A 15865-nucleotide genomic window follows, 5' to 3' on the forward strand; every position below is an offset into this window, starting at 1 on the left:
TTTCAGTGAAACAATATAAGCAACAACATGAACATGGCGATCCTATTCCTCAGTGAATGTAGTAAATATAAACAGGGATCCCACTACACAATGTATTAAAAAGTAACAATATGAATACAGCTATCCCATTCCTCAGAAAAAACAATAAAGTGTATGAACACTGCTATCCCATTCTTCAGTGAAAACAATAAAGTGTATGAACACTGCTATCCCATTCTTCAGTGAAAATAAAGTGTATGAACACTGCTATCCCATTCTTCAGTGAAAGTAATAAAAAAAACGTGGATCCTGCTGTACTACACAGTGAAAGCAACAATATGAACACAGCAACATGTATCCCACTCCTCAGTGAAAGTAATAATATGAACATGGTTATCCCACTTCTCAGTGTATCAAGCAACCATGTGAACACGGCTATCCCATTCCTCTGTGAAAGCAATAATGAATAATAAAGTACATAGAGGGCATGAGTCATATCCTTGATATTATAGAATCAATATCCACCGACAGAAGTGTGATTTGAACTCTATCAAATAAAATTGTTTCTCATGTACATCTTCTATGTGTCAGTGTTGGGATTTCTGTTTTCTGTACATGTACATCTATGTCCACACTTAACTTCAATTTAAACTTGATTTTGTCATATTTCTTGGCATGGTTATTTATAAGGGCACAAACTGGAGAAAACAAATCTAAAATGAGCATTTTTAAATTATGTGCACATGTACATGCACTATACAAGTAATTGACATGCCATGTAATGTACATGAATAGCAAGAATACAGATCTTTGAGCTTTTCTGCAATTTAGCACAAGCAAACTAATTGTAACTTAAAGCTTTTTACAGCCTAAATGTGTGGTTTAACAATAAATATATATACATAAATATATAAACAATGGATAGCCAATTGTGACATAAATCTGTAATAAGTACAGAACCTGTTCAATATCAGCCCATTTGACAAATTCTATAAATGTTAGATCTAAAAATATTTCTCCACCATTAAAGTACGGTATGGGGAATAGGGTAAAAACATAAAACATACTGCTTCTCATAATTTTATCAATTTGACCATGACCTAAAAAATATACTTGAAAATTGAAAGCAATCAGCCAATCATCCTAAAAGTGAATGCTGTTTACCTTAGTACTGTCTACAAGTAGATAGACTTTGAAGAGAATGCAGTCATCGAGCTGAACCTCCTCTTTCTTGTAGAGAATCTGAAATGTCTTTGAAATCGCCAAATTATCTTGAGTGATGCACGGTGGGGCAACCAGCTCAAAAGCTATAAGTACAGAGAAAAGAAACAAGAAATGAAAGCTTTTCAATGGCAGAATAATAATTTAAAATTTTCAAACTACTATTAAACTCATTTTTACATGTATATCTTGTTTAAATGCCCGGGTAAAACATTAAGTAGTCTTTAATATGACATTGTTTATATGGGCCCTAATGTATTTTTAAGAAAAACATCACTATTCACAAACAAGACTCAATCTTGATTACATACAGGTAATTAAAACAATATTACCAAACTCAATGTATCAACATACTGTAGTATGGTTGGGGCCTATAAGGAAGGTGTTCAAGTTTAGAGAGATCGATATAGTAATTTTTTTTTAATGAAGTATATACATGTACTCGTTATTTTTAACAAAAATGTATTTAAGATAATAAATTGATATCGCAAAGCATACAAATATACATGTATGATACAGGAAAACTGTTGAACCTCCCTATAAAGACAAACAAATGTATGTACTGTAAAGAGGTCATAAACATAGTTGCCTTTCGAATATATTCATTTTATAAGTAGTTTGCATATCAATGAAAACAAAAAAGATAGGTTAAAGATCTCTTGGATGATGATCATAAATTAGAATTTGAGAAATACAATTTTGTTTCATCTTTCTTTCAATGAAGCAATTTTTTTCAACAAAAAAGCCAATTATTTACAAAACAGAATCGTCACTCTCTTTAATATACGAAAAAAATCTTCCAATATGAAGAAATCTGTTAATATTTTTCAGTGTTTGTATTTGTGTGAGTGGGTGCGTAATACATGTATTTTGATCTCTATGTTAACGGAATTGTCACTTTTTATGTATACAAACTCTATGGGGAAATGGAAATTCTGTTTTTCAGACATGCTGTCACAGAATTCAAGATTTTCTTAAATGGAAAGGCTATCTTTTTAAACAGATAATCACTGTCCCTATTTCATTTCTGTAAAATCATTTCTTTGTAATCCCCTGACTTGCTGAAAGAGAACTTAAGACTGCTTTGTACGTAAATTGGCAAAAATTAAAAAAAATTAAAAATCTTTAAAAAAAACTAATCTTTCTCCTATTACCATGTATGCCTGGCACAAACAGTGCTAATCTACAATTGAACACTTTCATCTCATCCAACTATTTCTATCGCAGACGAATCCTCAAAATAGAACAGCCTAGAAGCCATGTATTAACCTCAGTAGGCTCATTCACACTGCTTATTAGTGTACACCCCGTGCATGTCAAGTGCATGACATTAGTTGGCTGTGGGCTACAATATCTTGTGCTTCGTACTACAGTTCTTTCAGCTCAATTGAATAATTTCATACATTGTACAGTTCTCTTTAGGACTGTCACACCCATCACAGCATACTCCAATAAACGTCCAGTACACCACTAGAATTATGAATTGCAAATTTGGCATTTTGTTATTGAATTAGCAGTGTAAACTTGGTACCAATTGATGCACTTAATCTTCAATTTATAACAACATTCACTCCATGGACACTTGATTTATTACATGGTCTGAATGAAGCACCAAGGAGATATCAATTAACACATTGGACTTCATATCTAGCACTGTACTGTACATCACATATGTACATCATATCCGCCGTCCCAGTAATTCTCAAGATGGTTTATTTGTAGGCCTACATGTATAATGTTCATTGGTAAACATAGCTCTGCAACAAAATCTCAACAATTTGTGTTCAAAGTCAATGGGATAAAATCTAGAATAAATTCCTTGACAGCTTTCCATGTTAAAAAGTGCTTCTTCACTGTTCTGAACAATCCAATTCTCTGCCCTTCTGTGAAAACACATTCACTGTAGGTAGATGATGAAATTCTGTTAAAAACCCCATACGATATTAGCTCTACAGGTACAGTGATACAAATAAAGCTTGGCATCATATGTTTAAAGGAGAATGAAACCCTTGAAACCAGCTGAATCCATATCAAAGAGAAAAATCAAAGAAACATATTGTTGAAAGTTTGAGGAAGATTGAATGAATAATGAGAAAGTTATGAGCATTTGAATATTGAGATCACTAATGCCATGTAGATCCTCCCATTGGCAATGCGACCAAGATCTGTGATGTCACACACGTACAACTCCCTCATTACTTTAGTACTTATTTCACGTATATTCTTACTTTTATAGAGTCTATCACAAGGTGAGGTGTTCTCTTTATGAGAGGACAAGTACAGAGGTTTCACAACATTATATCATTGATGAATCGTTTGTCATATGATTAGAATGAGCAAAAAGAGATGTTTTGGGGTATATTTTCAGTGTCCAAAAGGGGAGAGTTGTTCATCTGTGACATCACAGATCTTGGTGGCATTGCCAATGGGAGGATCTCCATAGCATTAGTGATCTCGACATTCAAATGCTCATAACTCTTCTATTGCTAGTCCTATTTTACTCAAACTTTTGTTGATCTTATTCTTTGATTTTTCTGCTTTCACAAAAGCTAACTTGCTCCAAGAGTTTCATTCTCCTTTAACATTGCGACCAGGGCTGATAGTGATTTTCCTGATGCATTTTTTTTTGTTTTTGAGGATATTGCTCTGATTTTCATGACTGATAATATACACTGTATATATTTTTTTCCAACTTTAATATCTGCCTAAAAAATATATATTTCCATGAAATTCTGCGACTTTATTCAAATACACAAAACAAATTATGTGAGAATACGAGCATGCACATGTGCAGTACATACATGTAGACATACAGAGAGAGGGGCAATCAGTACGACCATACTGTACATCATTTCCCCTTCTTGCAACCCATATTGCCCATACAGTGTAAATATCCCAAAGCCTAATATTCTTTGTGGCAACTATTTTCTTCAAAATCGCCCCAAATTTCCCATAAAATTTGTCAAAAATTTTGTTTTTGCGATAGCCCAAAACATGCACTTGTGTATTATAGGTGTAATGCTACTTTGTGCATAACTGTGTGATGAGCACAAAAAATGACCCAAATAATAACAGCCTCAATTACTTCAATAATGCCAACAAGACCCTATTAAAGAAAACACATGTATCTCTTTAAAACCATTACTGTAGAAGCTGTTATTTTCGCAAGGGTTCTATATTTGCTGTAATCAATCGATGAGGTTTGAAACTATTTTCTTACCTGATTGTCTTGGGAGGAATACTTCATATTTCAGAGGAGACTTTGGTGGAACTTTGATAAAGGTGTGAAGATTGTAGAAACTGTGGAAATATTAAAACAATAAATAAGGTTCAGAAAAAGTATTTTTGGATGACTACCGGTATGTGAAAAAAATATATATTTGATGTCCATGAATTGGTACCAAATTAATATTGAAACGAGGCCATTACCGCTTTTTACAGGCGCAAATATTCACTACTGAATGATATGCGCCATATATTAAACAACAACAGAATGGGGGGGTGGTCGCAGAATGCAGTTTATATGCACTGTACTTTTTCAGTCATTCAAATTGTACCATGAGTAATGTTTGTGTTTCTTGGTTATAAATTTCCTGAACACTAAAAAAAAACAGCAAAAGCCATAATAAAATGTCCTTCAAATGTTATGGATTTCCCCACAAGTCATACTCTACAACTCAATATACATTATACATGTATACTGTACTCTTTTATGGACAAATAATGATAATATGTAAAAGATGTTTTTCATCAAACGTACATTGTACACAAACACTTTGTTTATGAAACGTCCCCCCCCCCCCCCCATGTGTGTAATACATTCATTTGTAACTCATCTTTTTTTCACCAATACTCTCTACTACAAATCAACCTCTAAAATGGCCTAGATACATGCACATGTATGTCAGGGAATGAGTCACTCCTTCATCACCCATTTCTTGAATTCTGTTTTAAATAAGGCAAATTCAGTTCTAAGGGGATGTTGAGAATCACTCACTTCAAATCATGGCAATGACACATTATAGAGTACATGTACGGTGACTTATTCATTTTAATAGGCATACATGTACATGTACTTCTAATTGACATACATGTAGGAGGGTTTCAATGAAAGGACGATTGAACCAAAAAATAAATTGAATAATGATTTTTGTCAGTCTGTGAATGTTAGCACTAAAAAAATTGGAAGCACTCCCAAATTGTTAACTAGTAACAAGTGGAATGCCTCTGGCCGTCTCACCTGCATCACGCGATTCAATATAGCAGCAGTGCTGATTTTGAAAACTACTATAACTCGCACAAGATGTTCAGTGATACTTGGTTACTCTTATTTCCACGTTTTATGAACTAGACCAATCCACTTATAGAGATATGATGGCAATTCAACAAATACCCCCAACGTGGCCAAAGTTCTTTGACCTTACATGACCTTTGACCTTGATCATGTGACCTGAAACTCGCACAGGATGTTCAGTGATACTTGATTACTATTATGTCCAAGTTTTATGAACTAGACCAACACACTTTCAAATTTATGGCTGTAATTCAACAAATACCCCAATTTGGCCAAAGTTCATTGACCCTAAATGACCTTTGACCTTGATCATGTGACCTGAAACTTGCACAGGATGTTCAGTAATACTTGATTACTATTATGTTCAAGTTTCATGAATCAGATCCATAAACTTTCAAAGTTATGATGGTAATTCAACAGATACCCCCAATTCGGCCAAAGTTCATTGACCCTAAATGACCTTTGACCTTGGTCATGTGACGTGAAACTCATGCAGGATGTTCAGTGATACTTGATTAACCTTATGTATAAGTTTCATGAACTAGGTCCATATATTTTCTAAGTTATGATGACATTTCAAAAACTTAACCTTAGGTTAAGATTTTGATGTTGATTCCCCCAACATGGTCTAAGTTCATTGACCCTAAATGACCTTTGACCTTGGTCATGTGACATGAAACTCAGGCAGGATGTTCAGTAATACTTGATTAACCTTATGGCCAAGTTTCATGAACTAGGTCCATATACTTTCTAAGTTATGCTGTCATTTCAAAAACTTAACCTCAGGTTAAGATTTGGTGTTGACGCCGCCGCCGCCGTCGCCGTCGCCGCCGCCGCCGCCGTCGGAAAAGCGGCGCCTATAGTCTCACTCTGCTATGCAGGTGAGACAAAAACATACATGTATTTCTGGGTTACAAATTTCCTGAACACTCCCCCAAAAGCAACAGCCAAGAAAATAAAATTTCCTTTGTTTCAATTTAATGGATTTCCCATAAGTCACGATGTTTTTCATCTACATAATATCCATTACAAGGTGTGCATGAACCGTTGCAATTTGAAAGCTAGGTGACACTGCTCCTGTGACAATTACTCCAGGCTTTATTTCGTAGAGTTGTACATGTAGGGTTAGGGTTAGGGTGACAAGATTTCGGGAAGAGTCATGTAATATTAAATCCAGGGTTGAAGTCTATTTTTATTCTATTACTGTGTGGAAATAATAGTAGAGCAATCATTTCCGGAACAAATGTCCTGGAACGTAAGTACCGGTATTGACAAGAATGCAGGCTTTAATACACGTACATATAGGCAGGTTATGATCAGAGCATGTATGTAAACTGTAGAGAAGTTAAAACCACACATGGGGCTCGAATAAACCATGGAATATACATGTACATACAGATATTTTTGTACATCTTTGCATCTAATTTCGCATACATCTATAATGACAAAGACTCCGCTCAATAATAAATTTGTGCTTTTGGCAATAAAATCACACTTGAATTATCATTACGTTGTACATACATACATGCAGTACAGTCATGGATTTTCTGTTATCTACACCAAATCTTCTGTAGTTGAGAGATTAAACCCCCTCATACAGGTGTAATTTAAACTTCTTTCTTGAATTTGAGTCATGGTGTGGTGTACAGTACATGTATGTTCCACAAGTGCATGTACATGTACATGCCTACGTAAAACAAGTGTTCCAGGGATTCAGGGAATTACTTGCATAGTGAAAACTGAATAGTTGTAGGCCCTGCATACAAACTGGGCCTGCTGCATAAAAGTTAGTTTTATAGTATAGTAAATTACCATCCAATGGTAACTTCCATGAAATCCTTGATTCTGATTGGCTGATTGGCATTGTTACCATGACAGTTACAATTGGATGGCAAAGTTACTATAATACAAACTTTAATGCAACAGGACCCAGGAGAAGAAATTAGTTGTAACATGATCAAGTGTACGGTACATTATTAAACTACAAGAGGGGGTGGAAAAATAAAAATTAATCTATTGGAGGAGAGCTCAGGGCTAGGTAGATAAAAGTACAGTGTTGGGTTAAAGATCCATGTACATACATGTATATGTATATGAATCATGCAAAGTGGAAGGTGGGGGTATAAAAGATGATTGCTGCAAGTGTGAAGCGAATCTGGCTCCCTATTCAACTATAAATTTTGTATTGCCATATTAAACCGACTGCAAGTTTCATATACAAATAATAATAGAAAAAAACTCCTACATGTAGTAAATGGCATACAGATGATAGGGGCTAGGGGAAGCTCTTCCTCCCTACCTCCCACCCCCCTCCCCAAAAAAAAAATTAAAGGGAGAAAGATAATTAAAGAAAAGTGTGAAATATCTGTTTTTTTTGTCCATTCACCAAGTACAGTTTTCATTTTTGAAACATTACTATTTCTGGACCAAGAAAGGAAAAAGGCCTAGAATTTTACTTAGAACTTTAAGTAGTACAGTACATGTAAATGACAATATCAAAACCTTTTTTTTTCATAGAAATATTGACTATTTGGGTGGAAATGGGACAAGTACACACATACATGTATGTATGTATGTATGTATGTATGTATGTATGTATGTATATTACCGGTATGTAAAAAAATCAAGTATAATTTCCTTTTATCATGTACAACCTTATTCACTCAAAATTTTCCACCAATTTCAGCTTTAAATTATATTTTTACCCTCATTCTCTCAATTTTATTTTAAATTTTTCCTTCAGTGAATTTATTTACAGCCAGGTGTACATAAAAATGGTATTATAAGGGCATTTTCACGGTAACTGACATTACATGGCACAATTTTTTCACACCTTTCATTGTGTGTATCTCTAAAACAACAAATGATGGGAGTTTGCTTTTGATAGAGTTAATAAAGTGACCCTTGCTGTATACTCTGATACTAAGTTTCCTATGTAACCACATTTTTTTACGCATCAGCAAGCAAAAATGTGTCGGTAACTGACATTACGCAAAAGGACATGCAATTTCAGGGTGTTCAGTAAAATTAAAATATCTCATGTCCTTGAGTATATAGAGTAATAATTTGAATATGTAAATATACCTCCGTTACTAGGTTAAGATGTGTCAAAATATTACCGGTAAACAATTTGTTTTTTGTCTTTTGGGGGCTTAGATAATTTTTCCACGACCATGCTGGTAACTGACATTACACTTAATTTGCCATAGAGATAACACATGGAAGTCAAATGTGTGGAATCATTGCATTGTATCTTCTGTGCAGGGCTTCACATGAAAGTTATGAGGAAGTATACCCAAGTTTCTAGGAACATTTCAATGAAAAAACTTTTTCTTTTTCTTAATTCCTTTCTTTGATTTGAACATTTTTATTATTACTTGTCGGTAACTGACAATACACATTAACATTTACTAGTGCTATATGATTTTCAAAGGCATAATTTTCTTGGTACTTATATGTAAAGGCTTTTTTAAATCATAAAAGTTTCATCATACTTCACATTTTAAGTTGTCAAAAGATAAAAAATGTATGTTTTACTTACTCGGGGGGGGGGGGGGGTCATAGCAGCTACATGTATTCCTATAGTAATTTAAGATTGCATTGACTGTACACCTGGATTTTTCTGACTGTACACCCATTTACATATCAGTTTTATATTGACTTTTTAAACCTTTTTCTTCTCCAACCTCCCCCTCCCCTCAAAAAACGCAAAATGAATAAGGGTCTCCTTCCCTAGGCTACCCCTCCCCCAAATCTCATGCAGCCATGCAGTTTTATTGATTTATATTCTGGTCAGTTCAAGCAATGCTTGTTCATATCTGTCGGATTTCAATTTTCTTCATAATTTGTATAATAATTCTCTTTGCTAATTTCTTTTTTAAGCAGTCAACAAAAATTAATTCCAGCTTCTAAACTGAAACTGAAAGGAGAATGAAACTCTTGGATCAAGTTAGCTTTTGTGAAAGCAGAAAAATCAAAGAATAAGATCAACAAAACTTTGAGAAAAATAGGACTAGCAATAAAAGAGTTATGAGCATTTGAATGTCGAGATCACTAATGCTATGGAGATCCTCCCATTGGCAATGCGACCAAGATCTGTGATGTCACACACGTACAACTCTCCCATTTGGACACTGAAAATATACCCCAAAACATCTCTTTTTGCCCATTCTAATCATATGACAATTCGATTCATCAATGATATAATGTTGTGAAACCTCTGTACTTGCCATCTCATAAAGAGAACACCTCACCTTGTGATAGACTCTATAAAAGTGAGAATATAAGTGAAATAAGTACTAAAGTAATGAGGGAGTTGTACGTGTGTGATATCACAGATCTTGGTCGCATTGCCGTTGGGAGGATCTACATGGCACTAGTGATCTCAATATTCGAATGCTCATAACTTTCTTATTATTCATTCAATCTTCCTCAAACTTTCAACAATCTGTTTCTTTGATATTTCTCTTTGATATGGATTCAGCTGGTTTCAAGGGTTTCATTCTCCTTGAACTATAATTTTTTTTTGTAAATTATAGAAAAAAGACACAGCTTTAGTAGATCCATGCAACATTGATCAGAACTGTCAAATTTCACTTTTCATCTATACTTGTAAACCAAAAACAAAAATTGTATCACACATTAACACACTACTAACAGGTATAAAAACCAGGAATTTACTCAAAGCCTGGCAATGCTCAAAAGAATCGTAGGAACTAAAAAAGGGGCCTTGGAAACCCCCATTCATCGCAATGTTATGCTTATCAAATGTTGCAGATTTAGGCAATAGGTTGGGAAAAGTATCCCCTTCCCCCAAAACCCAAAAAAAAATGTCTAATACAAACAATTAGGTACTTGGTATTAAAGTACACATATGCAAAACAATTTCATAGTATTTTTTTTTGCATGATGGGAATGCAACTTCATAATTTTATATCGTATTCCTTGTGAACTATACCTTTAAAAGTCAACAGCAAGCTCTTTCTGGTGTGATTTAACTAATTGAAAGACTTAAATAACAAGTATACAATATTTCTTCACCATAAAATTGACCACAGTTGCATTTCACTATTAGTAACCAACGTTTTTCATGGTAACTGACATTGCATCTTGGTAACTGACATTTCATTTTCCACTTGGTAACTGACATTACACATATTTAATGGTACCCTATGGCTTGATTGTTAATTGATTATCTTTTAAAGGGAGGGGTGTTACCTAAGGAGGAAATCTACCAAGTTTTATATAACATATCCTCTTTTCTGAGAAATGAGAAAAAAAAGTTCATGTTCTTGGTAACTGACATTACATACCACATCACATACTTCATCAATATTTTTTTATCAGATATTATGAATTACTGGTGTTTCTTTCTATGGGATTTTATAAAGTGTTATAATAGCAAGCTAAATCACAGGGGAAAACATCATGATCAAAACCTGTTCTTAAAAATTCTGTCAAAACAAATTATGTATCAATATACCATTTTCAACACTAATTTGTATCCATACTTTGGTGGCCATTTTGAAATAAAAATTGGCTGCCAGAGTAAAAAAAAAAAATTGTCCCAGAAACTTCAGGTCTTGTATTATTAAAAAACAAAGCATTTGACATGAATATCAATTTGATTTTTTTGCCTCTGTGTCCATCTGTGGTGAAAATAACCATAAGAGAAAAATATTGAAAAAACCCTAGATATTTTTACTTTTTGTTTAGTTCTGTAGATCCTCTTCAGTGGTATGAGAGTACAATGGTACAATGGTATAATAAGAACTTGTAAAAAATGAATTATAACACTTTTAAACTGAAAAGCACAAATAGAAATGACTTGCAAAATTTATTCAGGTATGAAAATAAATGACATATTTTTTTACATTTATGCACATTACAGGACAATACAATTTTTTCTCTTATAAGGTTCCTTGTTTCCGCTTATATTTTAATACTTTATATTTATTTCATTATCAATTCTGAGTACTGCCAAAGCCTGAACCTGAACTAAAATTTGGAGAAAAATGCTGAAACCTTCCGAACTTAACAGAACCCTTGATGCCTTACTTGCAGCATATTGGCCACCACCCCCTGTCTCCCTCCCCCTCCCTTACATTCTACAGTACAATGTACTTCTGGGCCCTGTCTTACAAAGACTTTCGATAAATACAATCAACCTCAACAAGCAACGTCAACATCTAAAATAAATGTTTGTTCAAAATATATTCTAGATGCTATATGTTCATACTATGTTCATACAACATTTGTTGTTCTTAAAATTAAACATGCTTCTCTTTGTTTACAATGGATATTGTATAAATTTCCTGCAGAAAAAAATGCCATTGGTAGTTTTCCATACAGTTGAGATTGATTGGATCAATCGTAACTCTTTGTAAGACTGTGCCATGGACACATAGGCCCGTATTCTGAAGTCAGGTTAAACTTAGACCATGGTCTAACTCTGTGCTAACATTATGGAAAGCCAAAAGTGTCAAATTTTTTTTTTAGTTATATGTTCCTTTTGTTTACTGTGTTCTTGCCCGATTCATTGATGGTGAAGACAATCATCTATTTTATACTTCCTAGACAATTATGAATGATTTGAGAGCCAAACGAGCTGGAATATTAAATCTCTTCTGTCAGTGATTTAGGTAACAGTTGGCTATCCATACTTAAACCACAACTTTGAACCTGTGTTTAAATTAAACCCGACTTCAGAATAAGGGCCACAGGTTGCATCGACATACAGATTGAACACTCACCCTCTCTGAAATAGATCAATATTATGAAAGCATTCCAACTCCACCATAAATTCAATAGTTGCTTGTAAGTCCAACATGATGGCTTTGGGCTCATACAAAAGCCTAGCTGATGACCTTTAAATAATGGTTATATCCTTGGAAGCAAAACGTCATTCCTGTTCATAAAAACAAAAAAATAAAATGAGTTGCCCATTTGATTTTAAAAAGAAATATCATACATGTAAATGGGTGTGGCAAAATTTAACATAATTATAGAAACAAGATTATTTGATCGTTGAGAACATCTTTGCCCGCCACGGACGACTCGCGGCACATACAGCGGACTGCCAACGACAACTCAAGTCACAGTTCGCACACAATGCATACGGAATGCATTTAATTGTAATTGTGTGCACACACATACAATAGCGACGCGTGTTTTGATGATAATGATAATGATGATAATTTTGATGATAAACAGATCAGGATCAACCAGGTTCTTCTTTGATTGCTCGATCGTGCTCGATGCTTGGCTGTAGCTGACGGTTATCGAAGAACCTGGCTGATCCTGATCTGTTTGTCATCAAAATTCACGATTTTCCAGCATATTTCTCAGAAAAGTGGTAAGCTGATTGTAAATGTATATTTATTATTTCTTCCTTTTTCCCCATCAAAAAGCAAATTTTAGGACTTCGAGTTCGAGGAGGGTGCAAAAATGCAGTGAAAAGCACCCTTTCTCCAGACGCCTGTACAGTAGTTAAAGGCAAGCGGCAGTTGTTTGCTCCACCATTACGAGCCCATGGCAATGGCCGTCTTCCATCTGTGTAGGACAAAAAAAATCAGGAAATTTTGAAAAACTCCTCCGAAACAGCGGATTTATCAGTCTACCCCCCCCTACTGGGGCGCAGAATAAGGCCCACATCATAGTATAGTGAGTGATTGTATTACCGACCGACCTTGTATTAAAATAATTTGATACACTCAAAATTTTGCAACATCTTTCCAAAGAGAACTTGAATAGAAAGAAGATTGAAAATGGTCAAAAAAACATTTTCAAAGTCTTAATATTCTAAAAATAATAAAATATGGTCAAAATAGTTCATCAGTGATTTTGATGTTTTCTCAACTTTTCCCATAGAAAACACACGTTCGGTAATAGTAAATACAATACCTTTTTCAAGTGACCAAAATATTTCAGTTTTCACGTGCGAAGAGGGGTCTAATTGGAAGTACCTCGGGCGAAGTTCGTGCAGGCTCCACTCCACTTCACTACCGCTACACTACGCTCCACCTACCCGAACTTCGGGACGGTGAACTCGATCGGATATTCCAAGTGACAAAGGTGGGATGGAAATGTTATTTATTGTAAAAATTATCGAAAAAAAATATGAGAAAGTAAAATAGCTTAATTTCTTACTCTTCACCCGTATTTCACTCCTTGTCCATCCTCCGGTTTGACCTGCGACCGATCGCATGCGTGTTTTGAAATCGGCCGTGAATAATACGTGTGAGGAAAAAGATACTGGCCCAAAATCACCAATTTTGAGGATAACCGGAGGGTGGACACGGAGTGAAATGCGGGTGAAGAGTAAGAAATTAAGCTATTTTACTTTCTCGTTATATTTTTTTCTACAATTTTTACAATAAATAAAATTTCCATCCCACCTTTGTCACTCGGAATATCCAATCGAGTTTACCGTCCCAAATGTTCGGGTAGGACGTAGGTGGAGTCTGGAGAGCAGTGTAGCGTTAGTAAAGTGGAGACTGGAGTGGAGTGGAGTGGAGCTAGACAGCTGGCAGCCGTCTGTTTTGAGGAGTTTTTTAACATTTTTTTAATTTCTCCTCGTACACAGACGGCTCGCCATCGTGCAGCCACCATTAGGGGACTTACAATGCAAAATCCCCCCGTCGGGGCTCTTCAATTTTTGTCTTTAATGAATCAAACTTTTGAAAATTAACGCGACCGAAATGCAAAATAATATTCCCTCTTGGCATTAATTGCCAAAAAACGGGGAAAATCAAGTTAAAAGGAACAAAAATAGTGACTTACCTCGGCTGTCGCGCAACTTCACTGCCCTGTTTTGTCCGAACTTAATACACATAAACATATGGCCATTGAGTCCCCTGTACAGATCGCGCTAGAACTTCGGTCTCTGTATTTGGTGAGTGAAGCCAACGGAGTTCAGCTGAACAACCAAAATAACAGAGACCGAAGCTTTTGGTCTAGAGTGGAGCCTGCACGAACTTCGCCCCGAGGGCCGAGGTAGATTGGAAGCTAATATCGTAAAAAGGAAAAACAATTTTGGCAAAATTTTTACATATTTATATTTTGTAGGTAATTGTGTATTTCTGGTGAAAGTTTGGTAAATTTTATGAGAATAATGTGTTTGATATGATTGAATTCATGAAAAGTGTTCGGTAATAGTGACAACTAATAGTAATACCACTCATTCAATGAATATTGAATACGATCCACTTCCATACAATCCGCTGCGGCTGCACCGGGGAGATCGGCCCGGCCAGCGCAGCCTCTCCGACTGTCTGCCTTTGAAAGTTTGACTCTCGCTCACACACGGGCAGAAAAGACGCCTACTGTTCCTTTTAATTTCCACTAAAACAAATCTTATTTATACTCAAATTATTTGAAACTTACCACATAATCGCCTCGAGATATTAACAAACATATATCTTCTAATTGCCTGCATCAGAAAGAGTGATCATGGCATTTCCGAAGACGATAACAAGTGGATAAAGTAGTATAGTATGCCGTCGAAATGAATTGAAATGCTGCCATCTACGACATCACGGAAATTTTCCGTTATTTTGTTTTAACTTTTTTTACTCGGTACAATTATTCATCATCACATGATCACCATCATCATTATCAACTGTGTGAAGTTTTTAAGACAAAATATGAATCTGTGGAATCTCCCTCATGGCCAACCAATATTTATTATCACCTGCCAGGGGCCGCGGAAAGCCCCACCCCCCCCCCACTTTTTTTTCCAAAACCGTGTACAAAAACGTAAAAATTACCATGATGGGGATTTTTTTGCATGGTTAGCCCCCCCCCCCCCCCACTTTGAAAACCGTTCCGCGGCCCCTGCCTTACCCCCACCCCTTCTCCATTATCATCATTATTGTTATGAGCTATCATCATCATCACCACCGGGTCATCACCATCATCATTATCCGCATCACTATCATCATCATCACCACCACCATAATGCTCATATCATCATCATGAAAATCATATACCGGTACGGACAATTTTCTTGGCAACACGATAGTGTCCCTTGATCCCCCTTCCCTGGATCCGCGCCTATATACACCAAGTAGAGAAGCCATAGGCGATATAGCCACCCCTTGCTATTTCGACCGCACTCAATATCTCCGGATCAAAGTCCAAATTCCTCGTTCCTTTGAAAACGTTTCCTCCCGTTACTTTCATTATCAAAAAGCCTATCGAAGTTTTCAAGGAAAAATATTCAAAACTAGACATATATATTCGATTCCTGCTTATAAGTCATGTATATTCAGTCCTTATATTAATACTGTATAAAGACATAATTTTTAATCGAATTCTGTCTTAGTGATTTATATTAATGTGACTGATTTTAGGGCAATTAGAACGGTAAAT

General features: G+C 35.4%; 1 protein-coding gene across 1 annotated transcript in view; it reads right to left on the bottom strand.

The window, feature by feature from the left end:
• The window catches only part of LOC129280514 (protein FAM135A-like), a 43733-nt gene extending 28710 nt beyond the window's left edge, over positions 1–15023 (bottom strand). Inside the window, exons 1-4 of the mRNA XM_064112527.1 lie at positions 14879–15023; positions 12247–12401; positions 4421–4500; positions 1144–1286 (exon numbers count right to left, since the gene is read on the bottom strand). Coding sequence (XP_063968597.1) covers positions 1144–1286; positions 4421–4500; positions 12247–12323 — 300 coding nt within the window. The 5' untranslated portion in view covers positions 12324–12401; positions 14879–15023. The remainder of the gene's footprint in view (positions 1–1143; positions 1287–4420; positions 4501–12246; positions 12402–14878) is intronic.
• Between the last annotated feature and the right edge of the window lie 842 nt (positions 15024–15865).

The sequence above is a fragment of the Lytechinus pictus genome, chromosome 17, assembly GCF_037042905.1.
Source record: "Lytechinus pictus isolate F3 Inbred chromosome 17, Lp3.0, whole genome shotgun sequence".
Lineage (NCBI taxonomy): Eukaryota > Metazoa > Echinodermata > Echinoidea > Temnopleuroida > Toxopneustidae > Lytechinus > Lytechinus pictus.